The 22,619-nt window shown below is 52.7% G+C and overlaps 3 protein-coding genes across 11 annotated transcripts; 1 reads left to right on the forward strand and 2 right to left on the reverse strand.

Annotated features, from left to right (window-relative positions):
- Nucleotides 1-116: 116 nt before the first annotated feature.
- ECSCR (endothelial cell surface expressed chemotaxis and apoptosis regulator) lies at nt 117-7,865 on the reverse strand. 5 transcript variants are annotated; one of them, XM_082382102.1, is made up of 10 exons: nt 7,714-7,865; nt 4,394-4,429; nt 4,103-4,153; nt 3,882-3,941; nt 2,853-2,900; nt 2,110-2,223; nt 1,620-1,718; nt 1,374-1,410; nt 633-729; nt 117-462 (listed from the first exon to the last, which is right to left on the reverse strand). In XM_082382102.1, the coding sequence occupies exons 1-10, from the start codon at nt 7,772-7,774 to the stop codon at nt 454-456; spliced, it is 612 nt and encodes a 203-aa protein (XP_082238228.1). In that variant the 5' UTR covers nt 7,775-7,865; the 3' UTR covers nt 117-453. The 5 variants fall into 5 exon arrangements, with proteins under 5 accessions (XP_082238228.1, XP_082238230.1, XP_082238229.1 ...); XM_082382104.1 differs by lacking the exon at nt 2,853-2,900; XM_082382103.1 differs by lacking the exon at nt 4,394-4,429 and having other exon boundaries at nt 7,714-7,853.
- Nucleotides 7,866-7,900: 35 nt separating this feature from the next.
- On the forward strand, nt 7,901-14,057 carry SMIM33 (small integral membrane protein 33). The gene is made up of 2 exons (XM_082382093.1): nt 7,901-9,513; nt 10,930-14,057. The coding sequence occupies exons 1-2, from the start codon at nt 9,505-9,507 to the stop codon at nt 11,317-11,319; spliced, it is 399 nt and encodes a 132-aa protein (XP_082238219.1). The 5' UTR covers nt 7,901-9,504; the 3' UTR covers nt 11,320-14,057.
- Nucleotides 14,058-14,182: 125 nt separating this feature from the next.
- Nucleotides 14,183-19,291, reverse strand: STING1 (stimulator of interferon response cGAMP interactor 1). 5 transcript variants are annotated; one of them, XM_082382081.1, is made up of 8 exons: nt 19,185-19,269; nt 18,744-18,844; nt 17,988-18,214; nt 17,674-17,857; nt 17,319-17,427; nt 16,199-16,437; nt 15,278-15,464; nt 14,183-14,685 (listed from the first exon to the last, which is right to left on the reverse strand). In XM_082382081.1, the coding sequence occupies exons 3-8, from the start codon at nt 18,212-18,214 to the stop codon at nt 14,495-14,497; spliced, it is 1,137 nt and encodes a 378-aa protein (XP_082238207.1). In that variant the 5' UTR covers nt 18,744-18,844; nt 19,185-19,269; the 3' UTR covers nt 14,183-14,494. The 5 variants fall into 5 exon arrangements, with proteins under 5 accessions (XP_082238207.1, XP_082238208.1, XP_082238210.1 ...); XM_082382082.1 differs by having other exon boundaries at nt 18,683-18,844; XM_082382084.1 differs by lacking the exon at nt 17,988-18,214 and having other exon boundaries at nt 19,185-19,266.
- Nucleotides 19,292-22,619: the final 3,328 nt, after the last annotated feature.

Consider the following 22,619-nt stretch of genomic DNA (forward strand, 5'->3'; position numbering starts at 1 on the left):
CCCCACAGGGGTAGAAACTTGCACACGTGCCTTACCTACAAAAGGAGGCCCCAGAGCTGCTAGAACACTCTGTTAAGAAATACCCATGGGAACATAGACCTTAAAAGAAATTAGACTGCAGGCTAGAAAATGATTTTAATGCAAAATAGAAAGGACCAATTCACTGTCATTTTCCTTGCTCTGGCCCTATAGACTCCTCCTCCCTGTGACTTTGAGATGGTGGGAGGAGCATGCTGTGTTTCTAGGGTGACTGCCCACGTGGGAAAGAGTCTCTCAGGCTGGCAGCTTGCACCCAGATCTGGAGGAATGCTAATGTCCTTTAGATCTGGGAGTAGATGTGAAACAATAAAATAACATATCTAGTTTATTGCCTCTACCCATCCCATCGCCTTCCTTCTTACAGTCACAGGGAAGCTGCATCATCGTCAGATCCACAGGGACCCAAGGTCGCTTTTAAAGAACCTGCAAAATAAATACATAATGAGGATGGATGAAGTTAACCGGGAGTGGTAGGGTAGGGAAGAGGAGAGAAGAGCCTGGATCTTTGAAAGTATCTCCTTTCTGGTTAAGGAAGTGGAGCCTGAAAGGAGGAGGAGGAGGGAGAAGGGAGGAAGGAACCAGGAAAAATGCACCTTCTCTGCTGAGGGGCATCCTTTGCTGTTATTCATGTTGATGTTCTTCATGGAGATGAGGGTGATGCTGTCTTTCTCTCCATTGGCTGTGGAGCAGCTGGGGGGAAGGGAACATGGGTTAGAGACAGAAGGAGCCATAGGGCAATGGGGATCAAGGAATTGGGGGGTTGTGAAACTTAACCTTTGTTTTGAGAAACCTTTATTTTGGTGGTGGACTATAATGAAATGAGTGTGTGCTTTGAAGCCCCAAAGATTTGTGTTTAAATCTTAGTTTTGCTACCTACTACTTGTGCGATCTTGACCAAATTACAACCTCTCCTAAGTCTTAATTTTTTAAATGTGTAAAATGCAGTCATATCTGCCTTGAAGAACTCCTCTAAGAATCTGAGATATACAAAAATTTCTACCATAGTGCTTGGCACATATAAGGTGTTCAACAAGTGGTTCCTTAAATAAGTACCTTCTTGTTTAAGGAGTTTATTAGAATCTGAATTCCTGGACTTTTCATGAAGGGGTTATAGAGACTTAGCCTTGGGGCTAAAGCGTTCCAGTCCATCACCTGCCCGAGCCCTGGTCTCGGTGAGGCTGTCAGGATTCTGTGTGTGTGTGTGTGTGTGTGTGTGTGTGTGTGTGTGTGTGTGTGTGTGTGTGTGTGTGAAGGCAGGAAGTGTTGGTCCCTCTTGGAATGGGGGAGTAAGAGGTCAGTAGATGATTCTTCCCTTACACCTCTGACAGTCTTACCTTTCCGAGAGCCCTGAACTCCCAGGTTTCTGGGGATCTGTAAAAATCCAAAGGCACGGATTGGAGGTCACAGGCTGTAACTGAGAAGCCCAATCTTCCCCTCAAAGCCCACCCAGTGGACCCTCCCATTTCCCCTAGTGGTGCCATTCCTTCCCTCAACCCCAGGCTGGGTGTCAGTTCCAGAATCTAGCTCTGGGTCCCTCATCAAAGAGAGGCAAAGGGGACCCTGAGGGTCAGGGCATGTACCTTCAGACTCCTTGTTCTTCCGACACTTAAACCTTAGACTGACCACACTGACCAGGATGATCACCACAACCACCAGGATGGCAATGAAGCTGATAACACCTGAATAGGGAGAAGGATGGGGTGAAGGAGAAGCAGAGGACAGGATGGAAGAGGGCAACAGGAGTCCAAATTCCCTTCCCAGCTAAGTGCTGTGTAGACAAGCTCTGGGAGTAAAGTGAATTCCCCTCCTCTGTTGAATGAATGAGCTCTCAGCCTGCTATTCCTGCCTCCACAGCCCTGCCCCATCCTCCCTTAAGAACATGGAGCCCATCAGAGTCCAGAAGAGCTGAGTGGAGGGCCAGCGGAGGCTCCATCCCACCAGCGTCTTCCTCATCAGCCAAACCCTCCTAAACCAAATGGACAAGATTTGAACTTGTGTTCCCAGACCTAGAGTCCAAGTCAGCTCAGGCGTGAGGTCCCCTGCCACTCCCCACCTTCTCCTCCCTCTCACCGAATGCAGCCACAGTGAGCACCGTCTCTGATGTGGGGCTGGGCAGGATGGTCGAGTCTTCTCTCGTCCTCAAACTCATGGTGGGTAATTTGGATGTAACATTGTGAGAGGTGTCTAAAAGGGAGTAGGGATGGGGGTATCAGCGAAGGGACTGATGCAGTCTATGTGAGAAAGCTGGCCCCCTCCCACTTCCCCCAGTTAGAGGACTGCAGAGAGAACTCATGCCCTACCAAAAAGACTTCCTCCCACCCTTCAGAACTGGGTGATGTGGGATCACGTGAAGAGCATTGCTGGTTGCTCATGTTCCTAGTTCCAGAGGACTTCAGAAAATTCAGGATGCTTCTCTCATTATGCTCTTCCCACCACACCCGTGGGGTCCAGAGGAAAGAGATTTATGCTGCAGAGATAGGGAGCCAGACCGGGCAAGGGGGAGCCATCTGTGTTTTGCCAAAGGTTGAGGCGGAAGGAAGGAAGGGCATCAGATGTTTGTCCCCAGGCACTGACCTAACAAGCCAGGCTGCCAGTTAATGGGCACAAGTTTCTGGTGCTCTTAAAAAATGGTATGGTCGCCCATCTCTGCCCCACTTCAACACATTTACTGCAGGCCTGATTGCTATTCCACTTCCTTATCCTCACCCAACTCCTAAGTTTAAGTCTGGAAGTGTAAAAAGGCCCCAGAGCCGAGGGCTGGGATGAGAGAAAGGGTCAGGGTGCTCTTCACTGTGAGCACAGACAGGACATACCTCTGCTTGTACTGCCACTGCTCTTGCCGCTGCTTGGGACACCTGTGCCTGCACCATGAAACAGGAGGGCCCAGATGGAGGGTATCCACCCCCTCTTAGTTTTCTCCCATGCTGCTGGGTGAAGGCCAACCTGCCCTGAGAAGCATGTAGCCCTTTCCCGCCTTTTGTGTCTCCCTTTCCAACATTTTGGGTTCCCCTACCCCCAGCTTACCCCTTCTATGCCTTTATCAGTCCTGAGTCCAGGCTCCTTTTACCTTCACTGAGACCAGTTCCTGTCTCCACTTCCCTCCCACCTCAAGCCTCTCTTCCTCTCTCCCAAAGCAGGGTACCACTGGTGTGGATCCTAGCCTTGAGAACCCTCACTGTGGGGCCCGACCTGGGCTTCCCGAGGCAGGAAGAAGGAACCCAGCCAGACATGACCCAGGGTTTTTCACCCCCAGTCCCAGGTACTCATGGAGTCCTGACGTGTGCTTCTGTGGCTGGGACCAAGTCAGTCCCAGCAAGGACAGGGGTGACCAGCCACGGCGCTTGAACTCAGAGTCATGGGTTTACTGGCTTCCATGGAGACCCGTGAGGGCTTCTGTGGAGCTGCTGCAGATTAGGAAGCATGCGTGGCCTGCTTAGGGCCTCAACCAGCATGTGCACAGGGAAGCTCTTTAGCCCCAAATCTGCCTTCAGTTCCTCTGGGCCTTTACCTTTGCAGTTCCCTCTCCCTGGGATATGCCCTACCACCCTCCACCCCACAGTCTTCATCGGATTAACTCCTTCTTGGGCCTCAGCTTCAGAGATCACTCACTCTGGAATGTCTGGCCCCCAAGTCTGAAGTGGCTAATGTTGCCCTGGTTCCCATAGCACCTTCGGCTTACGCTCATCATGGCCCTTCTCACCCTGCTTTGTAACTGTCAATATGAGGTCCTATTTGCTTGTCTGGTCCTCCACTTATCTGTATTGTCCTTTAGAGCAGAGACTGTGTCTGCCTCCTCGCTGGACCCTCCCTGAATGGCATCTGTAATCTGAGTGGCAGAGTACCTGGGATGCCGGTGCTGGACAGAGGGCTTGAGTAGTTGGGCTCTGCAGAAGGACCGTCTCCTGCAAGTACAAGTGGAGGGCAGCTGGAGGTGGGGCAGGTTTGGTGACACCACACTCCCTAGCCCACCCGAGAACCCTTGGGCTCCAAGCAGATCTAAAGGGCTGGGGAGAGGGCTGGGCAAGGGGCAGGTCTTGGCCCCTAGGCACTCACACTCACTCACCTGTCTGGGGGGAAGTTGGCTCTGTGGTTGGACTATGACTGCTGAAGTTTCCTGAAACAGATCATCTGAGACTGAGGGTCCGCTGCCTCCTATTGCTCCATCTGCCTCTCTCCTTCGCTAAGCTGGTGTTTTCTAGTCTTTCTTCCTCCCCCACCCCACGCCCCAACCTGTCATCTCTCTCCTCTCTCAAGGCATGTGAAAGATTAGTGCCAAACAGGCCTGGAGCTCTTTCCACTTTTCCTCATCTCCCAGGCCAGAATGCTGGAGTAGGCCCTGTGCCTTTGGTCTTACCCTGAGGGCTAGTTGTCGCGGGCTGGGAGTTGTGGCCTGCAAGAGAAAGCAGAACACGTAGACTAGCTTGGTGAGCCTTCTGCCCAGCCTTCACCCCCGCCCGGAGAAGAACCCAGGCCTTTTGGCTTCCAGCCTCCCACGCTAGAAGGCAGACACCCTTGGCAGTAGGCTAGAGGATGTGACTCCAGCTCATGGCGCTGGCTTCCTCTGAGACGGTGACTCAATCACACCATCGCCACCACCTCATGGTTCAGTGTCCTAGAGTCCTTTCCTGTCTCTTCAGTCCCACATGGGTTATATACCGACCTGACACAAGGGCAGGGGAAGGTTATTCCAAAGTAGTGATATGTCCAAGGACAGAGGGCCAGTGACCTGCCACGTCTAGACAAAGACCCAGAACTCCAGGTCTCTAGCTAATGTTCTCACTACACTACCATGGAGCCACCCCTTTTCTGTGAATACTGTCATCCTGGTCTTGTCCCAAGGGAAGGGGATGGAAAGATGTGGTGAATAAGATGAGGTGAGGGATTGGGGTTGGTACCTGGGCTGTCTCTCTACCCCTCCAGCTGGAGGTAAGGGCCTACACAGGAAGCAAGTTCTGAGGTACATACAGGAGGCAAGGAAATTCTAGAACGAGCCACCAGTTTACTCTAACAGGTAGAGGCTACTTCAGAAATGGTCACTGTTAGCCAAACCCAGGGAAGAGGCAATTATCAGGAGGCCCCAGTCACAAGGCCTCGTTCTCCTTTGTGTGTGTGCATGAGTGTGCCTGCGGACCTCCACGCAGATGTGCATGTGTGCTGTGTGTCCATATATGTGTCCCCTGTGTGCGTGGGACCTGAAAGGTCAGGTTGTGTTTGCTCATTTTCCACAATGAAATCATTCTTGAAACCTGTGAACAATGTGAAAGGAAAACAACGTGGGGAAGTGGAGCCGCCCAGCTGGGTTCCCGTCCTCCACTAGCTGGGCTGGGACTGCAGCCGCTGGCCTGGCCTCCTGCTCCCTCAGCCCCTCATCATCAGGGAAGTACCAAGCCTGGGAGCCCAGGCCCCGGTGAACAGAGGCTGCTGAGGGCCAGGGACCTGCCCAGCCTGGGGCAGCCCACTAGTTTATTTTCTTCAGCCACTGCCTTCCTCCATGGGGCTATCACTTGGATAGTGTGGAAATAATTGCTTCCAAGCCCAAGCTTGCCCAAAGCCTGGGCTGTGTTTTTCCAGGTCACCATCTCTCATAGCCCCATTCCCTCCTTGGGTGGGGCATTCAAGAGGGGAGTTAAAACTTCTAGGTGCCCCAGCCTAGAGAGAACTCTTCCCAGCTGGGGAATCACCCTGGGTGATTTCAATCTGAGGCAATCTGAGGCATGTCTTAAAAAAAAAAATCTATCAGTTATTGATCAAGCATATCTAAGGTACCATCTTTGCTCTATAAGGTGATAACTAGTTTCTAGTGGGAAGGCACAGTTCACTGCCTTCCTGCATTTATCTAGAAGCAAAACTAGTGTCTTAGAAGGAGTTCCAAAATCACAAGCTCTGGGTCCCAGTGGCCTGCTCTCTCTTTGTCTCCTGTCTCCCCTCCCCCTACCGGAACAGTTTGTCAACAGTGGATTCCTCTGTGAGGAGGGACTTGGGGAGCATCTGTTTCTATAGGTCGGGCTGCCTCTGACCACTAGGCACAGGGATATCTTACTTTCCTGTCTCCCCTCCCTAATCCCTACCTGCTTCACTCCCTGCCAGCCTCTCTCTTCCCCCTCTTCACCACCACCACACTGTTCTCCTCAGCAGCATAGTTTAGTAGTTAAACTCATGGATTTTGGAGTCTGAAGGTCTTGAGTTCAAGCCCTGACTCTGTCACTTACTGTCTGACCTGGGCCTCAGTTTTCTCTTCTTTAAAATGCAAGTGATTTTAGTAGCCCAAAAGTCATTGTGAGGATAAGAAAAGGCACATAAAGCACTTAACACAGGGCCTAACAGTTCATGCTCAAGAAATTCTGAACATTTAAATTTTTGCCCCCTTCTCTCCAATCCTCCAAGTTTCAAGTCTGCCCTCAATCTGTGTCTCCACAGTCACGTCTCTTTGTGGGCCTGAATATCCTCAAAAAGATTCCCCAGTCCACCAAAGGAAGGAAACAGCGAGGGCTGTGAGATCCTGGGATGAGCGGCTAGGATACTCAAGGGTGATTGTAGCTCAGGAAGAATCACTCAGGACATTCCTAACCCTGGAGCTTGGCTGGGACAGAATGGCAGGTAGGGAAGCTGGGAGAAGCCTAGGTTTGTGAAAATGTCCCCTCGTGGGTCTCACCTTTTCATCTCCTCCTCTGCCATTTCTGAGGTTTCTACAGTAGCCTAGTCCCCCAGCCCCAGATCAGATGTTTGACTCTATCCTCCCGGGAGGGGGTGGGGGGAATAGGAATGGGATGATCAGAGTTTTATCCCCAGTCCTTGGGCTTTTAGAAAAATGTCTGACCTCTCCAGGAGACAGAGCGTTGGGGAACTCGGGCCCTCTCACCCACCGCCAAGAAACCGCCATCCTCCCTCCCCATCCAGATACTCTTGAACCCCCTTCTGCCGCTTTGAGCACATGCTCATAAATCCTCCGCAGAGGACCTGTGGAGGGTGAGGTGGGGGTGGGGAAGGGATGACCGAAGGGAAGTTTCTGCCCTGTGAGTCAGAATCTCCTGGATTTCTCATGGTTCCCAGAAACCGCTCTCTAATTAGAGGACCCCTTATGAGCTGCTTCACACTCATCCGCTAGCAGAGCTCTATCTGAGAGGTGTTGTTCCCAAGTCATTTCCTCTGGGGGTCATTTCATCTGGCCTCCTAGATGAAATGCGTACATCTTCTTTGGCAAATGGTTCTTTGTATCTAACCTGAGTCCCTCTTCCTGTGATTTGAGCATAAAGTCAATATTTGGAAATCCCAGGTTGTTACTCCTCATATGAAAGAAGAAAAAGATCACCTGTAAAGCCAAGGTACAGACAGTTTTGTGCTAGGACACCCTGGAAGGAGCTTTCCAGCCTCAACCTCACACCAAGACAGTCACCTCCCACATTTCAGGGGGCCAGCCTCTCCGGGGGCCCCAGTTCACCCTGGAAAATGTCCCACAAAAGAGTCTAACCATACCTCTATTTTACCGCTGCCTGGGAATGACCGGCTCCCAAGCCAAGTGATCCCCTTCACAAAAAGGCTCTGGAATTTCCCTCCGGGTGAGCGAAGCCCTGGATGCAGAGCCTGTGTGGTGTGTGTCCTGAAGGAGAGACAGGCGCCCAGGACTGCCGGCCGCAGGAGAGGAGCTGCTGAAGGACAGTGGCAGGTGCCTCTTACCTTGGAGCAGGAGGAAGCCCAGGATGGCCCAGCACAGCTGCGTTTCTCCGACGCTCCCCATGTCAGCTGGGTCTGCGGCAGGCAGGCAGCCTCTGTGCGGAGGCTCTGTCCATAGTGGAAAAGAGAGAGGGAGTGCTGGGGCGGGATGGGGGTGGGGGCTGACTCTCCAGAGCTTCCTGTCAAAGAATAGAAGGAAACAGATTGGGACTGGCTCCAGGGGCCCTGCTCAGCCCGGCAGCCCAGTTGAGGATGTAAGGCTGAAACAGCCGCGCCTGCGCCCGGGCTCCTCGTGGCCTGGGCTAGGGCCACCGTGGTCTCCTCCAGGACCTGTGCCCAAAAGCCAGCGAGGGCAACCTGGCCCCGTGCCCCCTCTCTTCCCCTCTGTGGGGATCCATCGGTCCCTCCGTACACCACCTGGAGGCTTTCTTGGAGTGTAACTCTGTTTCATTGAGCCCTATAGCTCGGCCCACCGGCCACCCACCCTCTGTAGACTGAATCCTCTACATGCCTCTCCCTCCTCAGGGCTCCGGATGCAGATGGGACTCCCTACATCTTTCAGGGAGACCTTACAAACATTACTGTTATTCTGAATAGAAAAACAAGAGGACCACGTTCTAAGCATCCCTCCCTCAGCCCTCCCCTCACGTTGGGGTCAGGTGTTCCCTGTGCTCCAGCAGCACCCTGTCCTTAGCATCCAGCCAGCCAGTTGCACTTGCTCTGCCGGCCAAGTCAGCAGTCCAATGACCAGCAGCTTAAGCGAGCTTGGAGGTCTGAGTGGGGTCCCTATACGTTAGGGTGTGTAGCAGCTGGGCTGAGAGACAAGGAATCAGGAGGCTACATCTTACTTCCTGGGATCAAATCACTGGGTGAGGGGAGTTCCTGGGGCGTCTCCTGGTCTCCAGACTGGACTAGAGGGTGGTGCATGCACAGCGAGGGACAGATTGAGGGATGGCTGGTCCCATGGAGTTAGTTGGGAACCAAAAATTATCCTTTATAAACTGTCTCCGGGGAGAGGAGAGACTGGTGGGCACTTTTTGTGACTTGGATGCATTAAAGCACACACATTCACAAATGAAGTTATAGACAAGTGCAAAGAGACATACCAGAATGCATATTTGTGAAAGTCAAAGAAGAAAAAACCCAAAGAGAAAAGAATGCCTTGCACGGGAATGATAAATATCAAATTCAACAAGATGTTTATCCCTACGGTGAGAAGGAGGGGAGAGGTCAGGGAGTGGGGCTTCTATTTTATTTGTAATGTTTTAGTCCTTAAAATTTTTTGAAATCAATGTGACAGACTATTGAGATGAACAGAACTGGTGGTTGGGCCAGAGAGATTTAGTATATTATAGTCTGCACTTTCCAGTGTGTTTGAGAAATTGCTTTTTTAAAAAAAATCAAAGATAATGACTTCAAGGAATCAGTTGGGATAGAGAGCAGGCAAGTCCTGGTGGGGGGCGGGGCGGGATTAAGGCGCTGGCCAAGTGCCTGGGATCTTGTGGAGGAGGGACAGGCAGGCAGACCTAGGCTCCTGAAGCTGGTAGGGGGCATGAAAGGACGTGCCAAGAAGTAAGATCAAAGCACTCTCAGAGTTGAGGGCTGGGCTCAGGGTAGTCCAGATGTTTGAGGAAGTAAAAGCGCAGGAGAGAGCGTTGAGGCTGCGTGTGCAGAGGGTGTGTGCCCCGTAAGCCCCATAGACGTGGCAGCTCCGGGTAGGGACCGAGCTGGGGAGGCAGGTTCTCCTTTGCCCGGCTGGCCGCCAGTCCCGAGGGAGCCTTGCACAGCGGGACAATGCATCAGGTAGATTCTCAGCTCACCCCCTCCCGCCAGGCTGGTGAGACTCCCCCCAGGGGCCCCAAGCCTTTCACCAGCCTGTGCTTCCCTTTTTCCCCCCGTACATCCGGAGCTGCTTCCCCACCCCCTGACCTGGGAGCTCTGTGGTCTGGGCCCCAGAGAGCTCTGACTTTCAAGCAGGGTGGGGAGGTAGGTATTGAGCTTTCCAGATGCCAAGGGACAGGTATTGGGGAGGGATGGGGTGGACAGTGTGACTCAGGAACTAAAGGGAGTGGGTTTGTCCTGGCCAGCCCTTCCTGGACCCCAGGTGCCTAGCCATGGGGATAGCCAGGCTGAGGGTTCAGGGTTAGGGGAGGGGCTCCACCTCAAGGGTCTGCTCCTCAAGGTCCAGCTGGGGAAGAGAAGACTAAGGAGATAGTTTCTTGAGCCTGTGATAACTTCGCCAGCTCTGGGGCTTACAATTTGGAGGTTTGCTACCTTGATGGTAATCCCCCAACCCCCTCTCAATACTTAGCAGGATAGAGACAGACAGAGGTAGGGATCATGACCCCCAGCTTTTGGTAGAAGACCCTGAAAGAGAACAGAGGTTGGCGTGGGGTCTCCTCAGTCCATCTTGGACAAAGCCAGGAATCCACACTGGCCATTCCCTCCCCTCCAGGACCCTGAACCTGATTCTGAGTGGGGTGTTTTGGGGTATAGCTCTTGCCTCACTCCAAGTCTCTGGGGTTCCTGCCTCCTCTTCCTCTCTCCCTCTCCCCGGGGTACACACCTCTTCCTACTGTGTGTGTGGAGAGTAGTGGGAACGTAAGATGCTGGACACAATGACTCCTTTTTCCTGGGACTTTAAGGAATAGCTGTTCACTGCCCCCCTGGCCAGGGCATGGGACAGCAGCCCATAGTGTGCTAAGATTCCTGACCCAGGACATAGGATCTATTTAGGAATTTTGCTGAAGACCTGGGAAGAGAGAGCAGTGGGAGGGGACTTGGCAGGGGGTTGTGGGTGGGGGGAGAGGAGGCAAACTTTATATGCCAGGCTGTAATAAAGCCCCTCTCTTTGTCCTTTTCCGAATGACCTTGTTGCCTTATCTCTGTTTTTTTTCCCCCTCTGTCTCTGTCTCTCTGCATCTATCTTCACTTCTGTCTCTTTATCTCTCTCTTTTTCTTTCTGTCTCTCTCTTTGTATCTTTCTCATTCTCTCTGTATCCCCCTCTGTCTTTTTCTTTCATTTTCTCTATTGTTATGTGTGTTTATCTCTGTGATTCTGTCTCTCACTTCTCTCTCTGTCTTTACTGTCTCTCTGTCTTTCTTTGTCTCTCTCTCTCTCTCTCTCAGTTCCCTTTGGGTGTCTATCTCTCTTTATTTTGGTCTTTTTCTGTGTGTATGTGCCCATGTCACCCTCTCCATCTGCTGCTTCCCTCCCAGGCTGGCCACCATCCCTGGCTTTCTGCAGCTGTGAACGGCTCAGCAGGGCAGGTGCCCCAGAGGCAGCTTCCGGAGGTGCTGGGCGGGACCTGGGAACCACCTCAAGGGGTCGGGCTGCCCCTGCTAACTGTCATTGTCACTGCCTTTGTCTTGCTGGCAGTCTGTATCGTGGTGGCAGTCCACTTTGGGCCAAGGCTACACAAGGGCCATGCCACTCTCGCCACAGAGCCACCATCCCCAAAGCCAGAGGGAGGCATCTCTCTCACCCGCTGGCGAGTGCTGGGCCATCAGGACAGTCACGAAGATGCCCAGCAGGAACCTCCTGGCTCTGACTCCTGCCCTGTGCCAGATGGGCCCAGGTTCAGCATTGATGAAGTCACATTTCTGTAGGAGGGAGACTTTGGAAAGTTGGCCTGACCTGGCTCAGAACAAGAAACTGGACAGAGAATTAGGGCAAAAGCAAATTGGGGCCTGGGCATCAGAGCTTCGGAAGGGCACACATGGACTTAGCTGGAGCTGCCCTCTCAGCAGAGTATTTATACAGAAAGCCCTGTTGTGGACCAAAAAATAAAAGAAGCTTGAATGCTGCTGTGAGCATTCCCAGGGTCCAAGTTGCCCTGACAAACTTACCCCCTCCTCTTCAGGGACCACCAGACCACTGAACCTCCCTCTCTGAGGTCCTACTCCCTCCTCCACTCCTCATCTCCTCCCCTTTTGGTGTCAAAGTGAGTCTAGCTTGGAAGATTCCACCACCCACCCCACCCCTGTACAGGGATGTCAGAGGCTCCTGGTAGAGGACCCGTCCCCACAGCCTGTGAGGGCCAGCCAGGGAGAGCCAAGGCAAAGAACCCAGGGGTCTGCCTTCTCTGAGACTCAGGAAAGGAAGGAAAATCTGTTACCCTTTACCTTTGGCTGTCAGGGCCCAGGTCTTGCCAACAACTTCCAAGGCCCTTAAAAGCCCCAAGCACCAATCATAGCTCCCCAAATTGTCTTTGAATTGCCCCCACTATCTTGGAGCAAGACTCTATCTTGCCTTCCCAGGATGGGATAGAGGAAACTGGGGGGGCTCTCAATACCTCCCACTTTCTGTGCACATTGGCCTGTTAGAACTAGCCTAGCATTTACCCCAGGACATTTCCCAGATCCAGAATCTTCCAGCTGGTGGGAAAACAGGAAAGGAAAAGGAGCTCCATGGAGGTTGTCTGGGGAGAGGAAGGGGTGGGGATCCCTGCAGGGGGCGGGACGTGGAGGCTGGGAAGATGCAGGAGGCCAGGAAGGCAGAACAGAGCCTCCCAGTGGCTCTCTGGAAAGGTACCCCTTTCCCTGACACCTTTGAGCCTCACTTATGTGCAGTCAAGAACATGCAGACAGACATTTATGGAGGAACTTCTGGGTGCTTTACTCTGGGGGACACCTCAGGGCAACAAGTCAACCCTGGGCACTGTCCTCGGTGAGACCCCAGTACAGTCAAGGACTCTGAGAAATAACAGAAGATGAAGAGGAACAGAGACGGGGATTGTAATGTGTGCAGAGGACTGGCTTACCTCCACTGAGACTGGTAAAAGGCAGCTCTAATGTTAATAGCTGCTCCTTCCTGTGGGCCCACTATGTGCTGGGCTCCAGGCTCATCCATGGACCTACAGATATTATATTGTTTACTCCTCATAACAGCCCTGGGAGGAGGAGCCACTGTTATCCCCATTTACAGTTGGGGATATCAAGACACCCAGGAGGACACAAGTACCAAGTGGTGGAATCAGGATTTGAACCTGGGGCCGTCAGACTCCATAGTCTGAGCACCATGTTGGGGGCCGGATGCATAGGGAAAGGTTATGTTGGGGATACCCTTAATTCTGGGCTGGTTTTTAGGTATTGGAATGACTGCTGTGAAGTTGGGGGATCCTCAGGGGCAGGATGGCTGGCACAGTCGGGGAGGAGAGGAGACTGTCTCCCCCTTCACTCCCTTGGCTCTCTCTTTACTCTCTGTCATCCTTGGGAGCAGTGGGTTGCTTCTGGCCGATGTGTGTCTGTGTGTGGAGTTTTTCTCCACAGTAATACTGTACTCAGAAATTCGTATTGAGCATTTGTGATAAAAACAAAGGTGGGAGGGAGGGAATAAGTCTTGGGCGGAATGGATGGAAGTGGCAGAAATGGGCTGTCTGGCCTCCCAGATGGGGGCAATTTTGCCACCACGGTGTCGTTGCAATGGCTCAGGTCTAACAGTGACGGCACAAAGTATGGCAGGTGGCCAGCTGTCAGTGCCAAGGTCCCCAGCGTATATCCCATCACCTCACACAAACCCTCTTCCCCCTGTTATCCAGGGGACTCTCATCCGGAGACATTTATTCAGTGACCCCTGCTTCTTTGAGCAGCCCCTTGCCCAGGACACATGTGTGTAACCCTCATGGCATCTGTGTGCTGGCTCAGGCCCCTCCCTGTCCCCCAAGCCTCCCACTGGAGACAAGGGCACTGAAAGGACAGGTGGAGCGGGGGTGCTCCCCAGCTCTATGCCCTCAGCCCAACTGGTGGGCTCTGTCTACACTGAAATGATAGCTACCACCCCATGGCCCTGTACTAGAATGAGGGGGGTTGTAAGGAAACGTGTCTGTGCAAGCAGATTTGGACATTGCAGATAATAATGGCCAACCGCCTGTGTCAGTCAGAGTCTGGCCAGAAAAAGATGGCATACTCAAATAATCTGAGGAACGTTTAAAAAGGGGACTACTTAGGGACTTCCCTGGTGGTTCAGTGGTTAAGACTCCAAGCTTCCACTGCAGGGGGTGCAGGTTCAATCCCTGGTCAGGGAACTAAGATCCCAAATGCTGCATGGTGTGGCCAAAAAAATTAAAAAATAAAAAATAAAAAGGGGACTATTTAGAAAGGGCAGGTGTAAGGAAACTACAAGTGAGAGTGAGCGCTCCAGACTGAGCATCAGTGAGGCTCCAATACCACTGCCAGGACTGAAGGGGCATGAGGAAGAGGAAGTTAATGAGACCTGGAGATAGACAGGGTTACTGAAAGGGTCCTTTAGGTCTAGAGAGAGCCCACAGTGACCTTGATACTGCAGGGAGGGACCTGGGGGAATAGATACCCCAGGCTCACCCTTCCCTTCCCCTCCTTCTCCCACTGGGGCTTCCCATTGACTGAATGTGACCAGAATCCAGAGAGCAAGGGAGCCTGTTGAAGCCATCCCAGGACAGAGGAGAGGTAGAGAGTAGGTCTGAGGGTCCAATGGAAGACACCTGGAAGATCCTTTAAGTTTACCTGGCATTTAGAGTTTACAAAAAACCCATATAGCCATAGTCCTCACAAAAACTACCCTGTGAGGTAGGTAGGGCAATGATTATAATCCCATTTCATAGATGAGGACACTGAGGCTCAGAGAGGTGAAACAACTTGCCCAAGGTCATAGGATTCATCTTGAGATGTCAAGTCCAAGGACCTTCTCTGAGAGGCCCCCTATGGAAGGAAATGGCTCTGCTAGGCCTCTAGCTGCTGAAGAAAGAAATCCTCCAATCCAGAGTCTTGGGGATGGCCAGGGGCTCAGGGAAGGTGACCCTGGGCCTCAGAAGACATCCGAGCGGAGCGGGAGAGGCTGTTCCATGCCACTGATGAGGAGCTCAGGTTCTTGGGACAGTGTGGAGGAAACGGGCATCACCGAGGTCCCCACGGTGCCCATGGTAACCTCCCTTTCCTCCTGCCGAAGGTGCTGGAGAATCTCTTGTGACAAGGAGAAGCTGCTTCCCTCTGCAGGTTCTGGAACAAGGGTTGGGGTGGGGAGTGGGGTGAGGGCCTCACACATTCCCACTCTAGCACACCCAGAGAACTTGCTGGGTGGATCCTCCAACCCTCCCTCTCCCCCACCTCCCTGAATCTCCTCCCCACTCCTAGCCACTGGAGCTAGGGTTTCATGAAATCCTAGAGCTAGCAGTGGTTTTAGAGACAAGAGAATTCCACCCTCTTTCTTTTAGAGATGATACTCAGAGAGGGGCAGATACCTGCCTAAGGTCACAGAGCAAGGGAGTGGCATGGCTGAGGCTGCAGCCCTGGACTCTTGGCTCCTGGCCTGGGGCTATCTGCTTCTTCTAGCAACCCTAGATGAAGTGAGAGGCCCCTAGAGCCCACCTCTTCAACACTCCACCCGGGACCCATAGCCAAAGGCCTCAGAAAGCAATCAGGTATCCCACGGTGGGGAGATGGGACCTCTCCCAGGGGAGGAAGGGGCAAGGCTTGAATGCCCTGACCACTTGGGAAGACCCGGCACGGTGCTGCCATATCTCCTGCTGACCCCCTGGGAGACCCCTGGGGCCCCCAGCTTTTCCTGCCCTTAAGCCTATCAACCCCTCACCCTGGTAGACAATGAGGTGGCAGTTGTTCTGAGACTCAGGGGCAGCTGCCAGAATGTCTTCAAGTGTCCAGCAGAAGAGTTTGGCCTGCTCAAGCCGATCCTCCCGGCTAAAGCCAGCTCGGCCATCCTGTGACATGGCAAACAGGGTCTGCAAGGGGGTGGCATATTCCAGGATACAGATGCCTGCCTGGAGGAGGTAAAAGGAAGCCCAGACTCAACCAGGGGCCAGGCAGACAGACGCTGGACCCCAGTGCCACTGCTTAATCTGTAGGGATGGAGTCAGGGGAGGTGGCCACCTGATGGGGTCTATACTGTCTGGTTGGCCTTTGCCTCTGACACTCCACTCCTAAATCAGGGCCAGGGCTGCATTAAATTTACCCTTCCCAGATCCTCCTCCTAAGATTCTCAGGGCAAGGCCCACTGAGCTAGGCTGTCAACTGCTCCAGCTGGAAGTCAAGTCTGGGGATGGGGCTCTGGGGTTCAGCCTTGGCTGGGTTCCCCATAACCCACGTGAAATCCTTCAGACATTCTCATGGCCTTCATCTAGGGCAGCTTTATGGTCAAGAGCATGGTATACTCAGGGTGAAATTGTCCACTTTCTCCCTGGTTCTCTGAATCTCGGTTTCCTCTTCTGTAAAGTAGGGGCTATAACAGTCCCTACCCCACAGGGTGGTAGTGAGGATGCAGTGAGGTAGTCAGATGAAGCACCTGGAATAGCATCTGGCATGCAGTAAGTGCTCAATTAATGTTACTTGTCAGTATCGTCATTCAGAGCTCAGTTTTGCCCAGCCCTGGGACCAATTGGAGAAACTGAGGCTCAGAGAAGGGCAATGAATTTTTATCAGGGCTTGGCCAGGGCCCAGAGTTCTGGGTCCCTAGGCCTGACCCCTCCCCAGCGTTCCCACTACCCTGCACACTCACCGGCTGCCCATTCTCCAGAAGCTCATAGATGCTGTTGGTGTAAACCCGGCCCTTGATGCCAGCACGGTCAGCACTTTGCTCGGGCAGCTTGTGTAGGAAGCGAATGTTAGGGTCAGCCATGCTCAGGTCGTCAGGCACCCCACAGTCCAACGGGAAGAGGATGTGCAGCCGGTGGCTTCCTGCGCCCCGTAGCACATTATTGTGGAACTGATTGTAAATTTGGATCCTGGTCTGGAGCCCTGGGGTGGAGAGGCCCAAGAAGTCATTTCCACCAACTGTGTCTCCCACCCAACTCAGGACAGAGACCCACATCATTGTTCCCCTCAATGTGTGGGTGCAAGAGAACCGAGGGGCCAATCCACTCACATTGCCTGGGAGGCCAGGAGGGGAAGAGCATGTGAGCATCCTCCCCTCCCCTCCACCTACTCCCACCACCCCTTTCTCTCCCGCACTTGACCTTTGTCCAGATTTCTGTCAGCCCCACTCCTTCCCACCACAGCTTTCAGGGCTCTGAGAGGCAGGCAGAGTCCTGGGAGGTGACATGCCAGCAGCCCCACATGCACTGAGCCAGGCCTCTAGAGGAAGCCCTGGTGTCAAAGGAAGGCAGCCATGAGACAGGGGAGAACCATGGCCTTGACCAGCAAGTCAGAGGAATGAGACACGACCCATGGGCTCCCAGTGGGGTAGTCAAGGGTCCAGGCTCTGGACAGGCCTGGGTTCCAATCCTGTCTCCTCCTCTAACTAAGCTGTGTGACTTTGGACAAGTCACTTTATCTCTCAGAATAGCTGTGAAAACAGGGGTGATGATTATCCCTTCCTCACAGGGTGTGAATTAAAGGAGAAAGTGCGCATGAAGGGCATACAGCATGCGGCAAAAATTTATTGAAAGAATTCATGGGTGACTTGGGACAAGTCGCTTAATGGATCTAAGCTCCAAATTTCTTCCTGTCAACCAGGCATAATAATAACAGCCTTCATGCCTACAAGATTGCTTTGGGAATCAAATGGTTTGTTAGACATGAAAATGCTTTGAAAATATATTGAGTTCTGGAAACACAAGGTTGTGTGTCTTACTGTCTGTCCTGTAGATCTGGAAATGGGGGCAGAGAGGATGGCCCACCTGGCAGGATCAGCCGCAGGTACCCAATATAATATGACCAGGCCAGCCCATGAGCCACATTGAAGTTCCTTTTTTCACAGATGGCAGAGACCTCTGCTGGGGCCAGGCCCTGTGGATAGCAGGGAGGGGCTGTGGGGCCTCCAAGAAGAACAACCAGAGCCCTCCTCCTCCCCCCAAGATTACCCAACCTGCTGCCATTTGGCTCCGTTCTCTGCCACTGCTGAACCCCGACCATTATAGGCTCCATCCAAGGACCAGCCTCTAAACTAGTCCCACTCCCAGTACTAAGCTCAGAGCAGGTCACATTTGCCACATCTCCTCTTGAGCAGACCCTCCACCTCTCTTTGTGTCGTACCTGGAGGCCCAGGAGGATGTTAAGTGCCTGTGAGAGGCCCAGGAGAGCAAGCATCCAAGTGAAGGGCAGGCCAGCCACGTTTGGGAGGGAGAAGTAGAAATAGCAGGACAGCAGCAGCAGGGCCCCACGGCGCATGGGGCAGCCCAGGCAGGCCCGCACAGCCTTCCAGTAGTTGCCCTGGTACCTGCAAGTGACAGCCAAGCTCCAGACCCCAGCCCAGCTCAGCCAGAGAGATTCAAGGAGGGGCAGGGCTGGGGGTCAAGGGAGTGAGACATGTTGGGTGCCTAATCGCCATGGGTACTGCAGGGAGTCACCTGGAGTGGACGTGGCACAGCTCCTCGGCCAGACTGCAGACCCCTTTGATCAGCAGTCCCATCTGCTGGGAGGCCAGGTAGAGCACCAGCCACTGGAGAGTGTAGTCTGGCAGCTCCCCGAGACCCCAAAGGGCCGCCAGGCAGGTACCTAGCAGGACCAAGGCTGCCTTCTGGGCCCTGTGACCCCTGGGCCGTGGGATGGATGGATGCAGGCTGGAGTGGGGCATCTGTGGATATCAAGAAATCCATGGTTGTGTTCCCCTCACTCTCCTATTGTTCCGGGACTGAGGCTCTGGCTGGGCACTTGCCCCAGCTCTACGTTTCCCTGGTGCCTAGCCATACCCAGAGGCTGCTCTTGGAGACACCTCAAGGGGACAGGCTGGGCATACAGCATCCCAGAGCTCCGATCCAAGAGAGATTTGTTGAAAACAGAGCAGGTGGAGAAAGAAATGTATGCGCCCCACATACACACCCCACCCAAGCCCAGTGAGACCACAGGTGTGGCAAAGAAAGAAGACAGCGACTACCCCAGACCTAGACCTGAAAGTGTCCCGTGAGGTACCACCCACCTGGGGACCCTTGGGGACCGGAGCTTCCCTCTCCCCACAATCTACCCCAAGGAGGACCTTAGTCAGCAAAGCTGAAAACCACAGTTCAGAGGGTAGGGGCAGGGCAACCAGAAGGTTGCCACCCACCTCTGCAGCTTCTGCAGGGGCCTCAGCCTTGGAACTCTGGCCGGGCTGCTCCTGATCTTACCTTCTGCCTCCCAGACGGCAGCTTGTTTCTGGAAGGCAACAAGGAGAGAAGGCCCGGCGCAAGGGCTCCCAGCAACCAAGGACGGCCTCTCAGGGTGTAGCCTGAAAATGAAAGGTTAAAAACAATGGAAGCTTCCTCCACAGCACTCCAGCCCTGGCATCTCACCAAACCACAGCTGCACTGGGCTGCGCTGGGGAGGTTATTTCCTGCCACCCAAGGAGGGAGGAAGAGCCTTCCCACCAAGGCCCCGGTGAGCCACGTCCCAGTATTGGGGTGAGGGAGAAAGCTTGAGAAGGCCCCCGTTCCACTGCCCATCCCCGAGACCGAGGGCATTCAGAAACTCACTCAAACTCCCTGCAGTCACAACCCTGAACGCCGGCTGCCCCTCAAGCACCCACAGTCAAGCCCACTCTACCAACACCCACGAGGCACTTCACACACCCAGCCAAGCACACACACTACACCATGCTGCCCTGCCTGCTTGTTTTATCCTGATTTCCAGATGCAGATCCTCTTTTTCTGAAGATTGTGATATCAGGCCGGAGGCGGGGAAAATGAAGAGTTATTTCCTGTAACAACAGCCTTCTAGTAAAAAGCTTAGTAGGAGCAGAAGCCCTGCAGAAGAGCGGGGTTTCGGCTCTCCACAGGAAGTGGCAACGCCTGTGACTTCTCAGAGAGAACTTGGTGCTTCCAGCCAAAAAGGAAGTCGCGTGAATAATGATAATAGTAATAATAATAAAGTGCTCACCGTGCTCCAGACATTATGCCAAGCGTTACATAAATTGTTTCACTTAATCCCCTCAGCCACCCTGTCAGGAAGGTATAGTACTAACCTCATGGACAATCTGAGGCTCAGTGAGGTGAATTAACTTGCCCTCGTCCCCTGGCTAGTAAAGGAGGGAGTGGGGACGTGAACCAGGTAGGTGGCTCCAAAACCCAGCTGGTTCTGTGCCTTGATTTCCCAGAAAGGGGTGGAAGGTGTCGCTGTACTTTCTCTCCCCTACAATGGCTCACAAAGGGGCCCCCTGCAGTGGGCAAGGGCTCCAGTGCTTCAGAACCAAAGAAAGTCAAGGTTGCCAAAGAAAAGGCCTGAGCAGAGTCCTCCCAGAGTGGGCAGTCCACAGCTGTCCCAAAGTCTCCCTGTGCCAAGCAACCTTGGGCCTCCAGTATCCTGCCCAGCGGCCAGCACCACCTCCCCTGGGTGTTACCACTGCTGTCAGTTCCACTGTTCCACCCCTGAACCTGTGATTCATCTCTGCCCCCTTCTCCTGGAGGATGGTTCTCTATTTTATAGGCCAGATTTGCACTATGCATCAGAAGCCTTAAAATACACATAGAATCGTAGACCTTGCAATTCACTTCTGGGAATCCTTCATCAAGAAATAATCAGACAAGGGCACAAAGATGCCAGTTTTTCAGATGTTTGTGCCAGTGTTGTTTATACCAGAGAAAAACTAAAAACTATCTAAATGTCCAACAATAGGGGACTGATTAACAAAATTGTGGTTCATCTTATAATACAATGTTAGGTAGCCACTAAAATGATGATGTAATTTTGTATGTTGACTCTTAAATACGTTTAGTATATTGTTTCTTATTGGAAAAAAGCAGAGTACAAAACGGTATAATTGCATTTTAAGAAATACACATTGCACGAGAAAAGGTCTGGAAGGCTACACGATATACGAAAAATGCTAACAGTGATTACTCTGTGTGGCGGGAATGTGAGTGATTTTTAGTATAATTTTCCCTTTTTGCTCATTATGTTTTTTTAAGGTTTCTTTTCCTGACATTGAACATGTATTAGTTGTTTGATGCTTGGAGTATGCTGTAAAGAGAAAAAAATCCCAACATTGTCCTGGGGCCTCCTTCCACCCCCCTCTGTCCTCACTGCCCTTTGCTGCCTGCCGCTGCTCTGGGCTCTTTTTCCTGAGTTTGAACCTGCTCTGAGGAAAGCCTTGCAGGAGGCATGAGGGCCAGGTCATTCAGGAAGAGTAAGATGTGGCCTGGCTGAGGGGGAGTGAGGAATGATGGGGACCAGGGAGGCAGGGAGGCCATCCGGAGTGTGGAGGGCTGGGGGCCAAGTCTGACTGGAGAGAACGCTGCTGAGGCAGCCGAGGCCCCAACGTCTGGGCCCTCAAATACCAGCCCAGGAGTTTCCACATACCATGCAGTCCACATGGGTGTGTCCTGACTTCCTGCTGTGTGTGTCAGGGAATGTGCTAGGCATGGGACATGCTTGTGAACGTGTCAGGCCAGAACCCTGTCGTCACAACACCTATAGCTGGTCAGGGGCAATGGGCCTTGCATAACTGTGCAAGTCAGAATGAGTCACTGCAGATATGGTGAGGGCTTTGAAGAATGCATTCCTGTTGCTTCTCTGAGGGGAACTTGGAAAATCCCAAGTCCAGAATTCCCTGAAGGAGTGCCATTTATGCTGAGTTTGGAGGACCAAGAGAGAGATGTGGGGGAGGAGTGAGAGTCTAGAACATTCAGAAAAAACAGCACACATAAAGGCCCTGGGGTGGGAAGGAGTTTGGCCTGAGGAGAAACAGAAATGGCAGGTGTGGCGGGAGCATGTAAGCATGTTGGGGGTCTGCGTTATTTTCTTAGGGCTGCTATAACAAAGTACCACAAACTTGGTGGTGTAATACAACAGAAATTTATTCTCACACAGTTCTGGAGGCTAGAAGTCTGAAATCATGGTGTTAGTAGGGCCATGCTTCCTCTGATGCCTCTAGAGGAGGACCTCTCCTTGCCTCTTTCACTTTCTGGCAGCCCGAGGCGTTCCTTGGTTTGCAGCTGTAGCACTTCAGCCTCTGCCTCCATCATCACGGGGTGATCTTCTCCCTGTGCATCTCTGTCTTCACATGGCATTTCCTCTTCTTATAAGGATACCAGCCATTGTCCCATTGGATTAGGGCCCACCCTAATGACCTCATCTTAACTCAATTGCACCTGCAAAGACACTGTCTCCAAATAAGGTCACATTCCCAGGTACTAGAGAGTTAGGACTTCAGCATATCTTTTTGGGGGGATGCAATTCAACCCATAACAAGGTCAGTGATGTAAGAAAGGGTACTGGAGAGTTGGTTGGAGCCCTGTGGGCTGTGGCCAGGGCCTCAGGGCATGGGGAGTGTCACGATGACTGCACGGATGAGATTGTCCTCATCAGCTGTGCTGATGGCCAGGGACCTTGAAGCCCTTCCAGACTGGCCACCTGGCACCCAAGGAGGAAGCCGAGGACCACAGAGGGAAGTTAGGTCTAAGTTCCAGACTGCCCAGCTCACAGGCTGCTGCCCTTGGGTCAGTGTTGCTGAGTGCCAACACTCTGCTCCACAGCCTGCTCACTCCTGGGGCCTCCCCGCCTCACTTCCTGGTAGTTGCGTCTTCCCTCCAGACACCCCAGAAGTGCTGGTCTGGGATGGCTTTCACTTCCATTTCCAGCCTAGTTACAGCTCCCACGTGTCTTCCCTAAAACTTGTCATCAGTGTTCCTGGGAGAGAAGAAAACACTAAGCACTCATTCAGTGGACACCGGTTCTGGGACAGAGCACGAGTGGGATAAGGAGGCCTCTGGCTTCTAAGGAGCCACTCTTTTGCCCATGCAATGCCTTTCATGGTTAAAAGTCCCTGATATTTGTGTGTAAATGTTCCTGAATCCTGCTAGCGCAGGGACATTGGGGGATTTTATTATCAGCTGACCATGGCATACCTGGGATCTTGCCTCTGCCTCTCCTTGCTGTGTGACCTTGGCCCAGTTATTTAACTTCTTTGAGAGTTAGTTTCTTCATACCTAAAGTGAGGATGGTAATACCTTTTTTCTCATAAAATTGTCATGAGAATGAAAAGAAATAATGTGTTTGCAGGCCTGACT

The sequence above is a fragment of the Balaenoptera borealis genome, assembly GCF_965194805.1.
Source record: "Balaenoptera borealis genome assembly, chromosome: 2".
NCBI classification, from domain to species: Eukaryota; Metazoa; Chordata; class Mammalia; order Artiodactyla; family Balaenopteridae; genus Balaenoptera; species Balaenoptera borealis.

Excerpts from the sequence above, each read along its gene's own strand:
- STING1 (XM_082382080.1), bottom strand. The coding sequence starts at position 19,076 with ATGCCCTCGGTCTCGGGGATGGGCAGTGGAACGGGGGCCTTCTCAAGC. Across the intron at positions 18,215-18,743 it reads TGCCGTCTGGGAGGCAGAAG|ATGCCCCACTCCAGCCTGCA; the intron begins GTAAGATCAGGA and ends TGATATCCACAG. Across the intron at positions 14,686-16,198 it reads TTCTGGAGAATGGGCAGCCG|AACCTGCAGAGGGAAGCAGC; the intron begins GTGAGTGTGCAG and ends CCCTTGTTCCAG.
- ECSCR (XM_082382102.1), bottom strand. The coding sequence starts at position 7,774 with ATGGGGAGCGTCGGAGAAACGCAGCTGTGCTGGGCCATCCTGGGCTTC. Across the intron at positions 4,430-7,713 it reads GGGCTTCCTCCTGCTCCAAG|GCCACAACTCCCAGCCCGCG; the intron begins GTAAGAGGCACC and ends TTTCTCTTGCAG. Across the intron at positions 730-1,373 it reads AGTTCAGGGCTCTCGGAAAG|CTGCTCCACAGCCAATGGAG; the intron begins GTAAGACTGTCA and ends CCTTCCCCCCAG.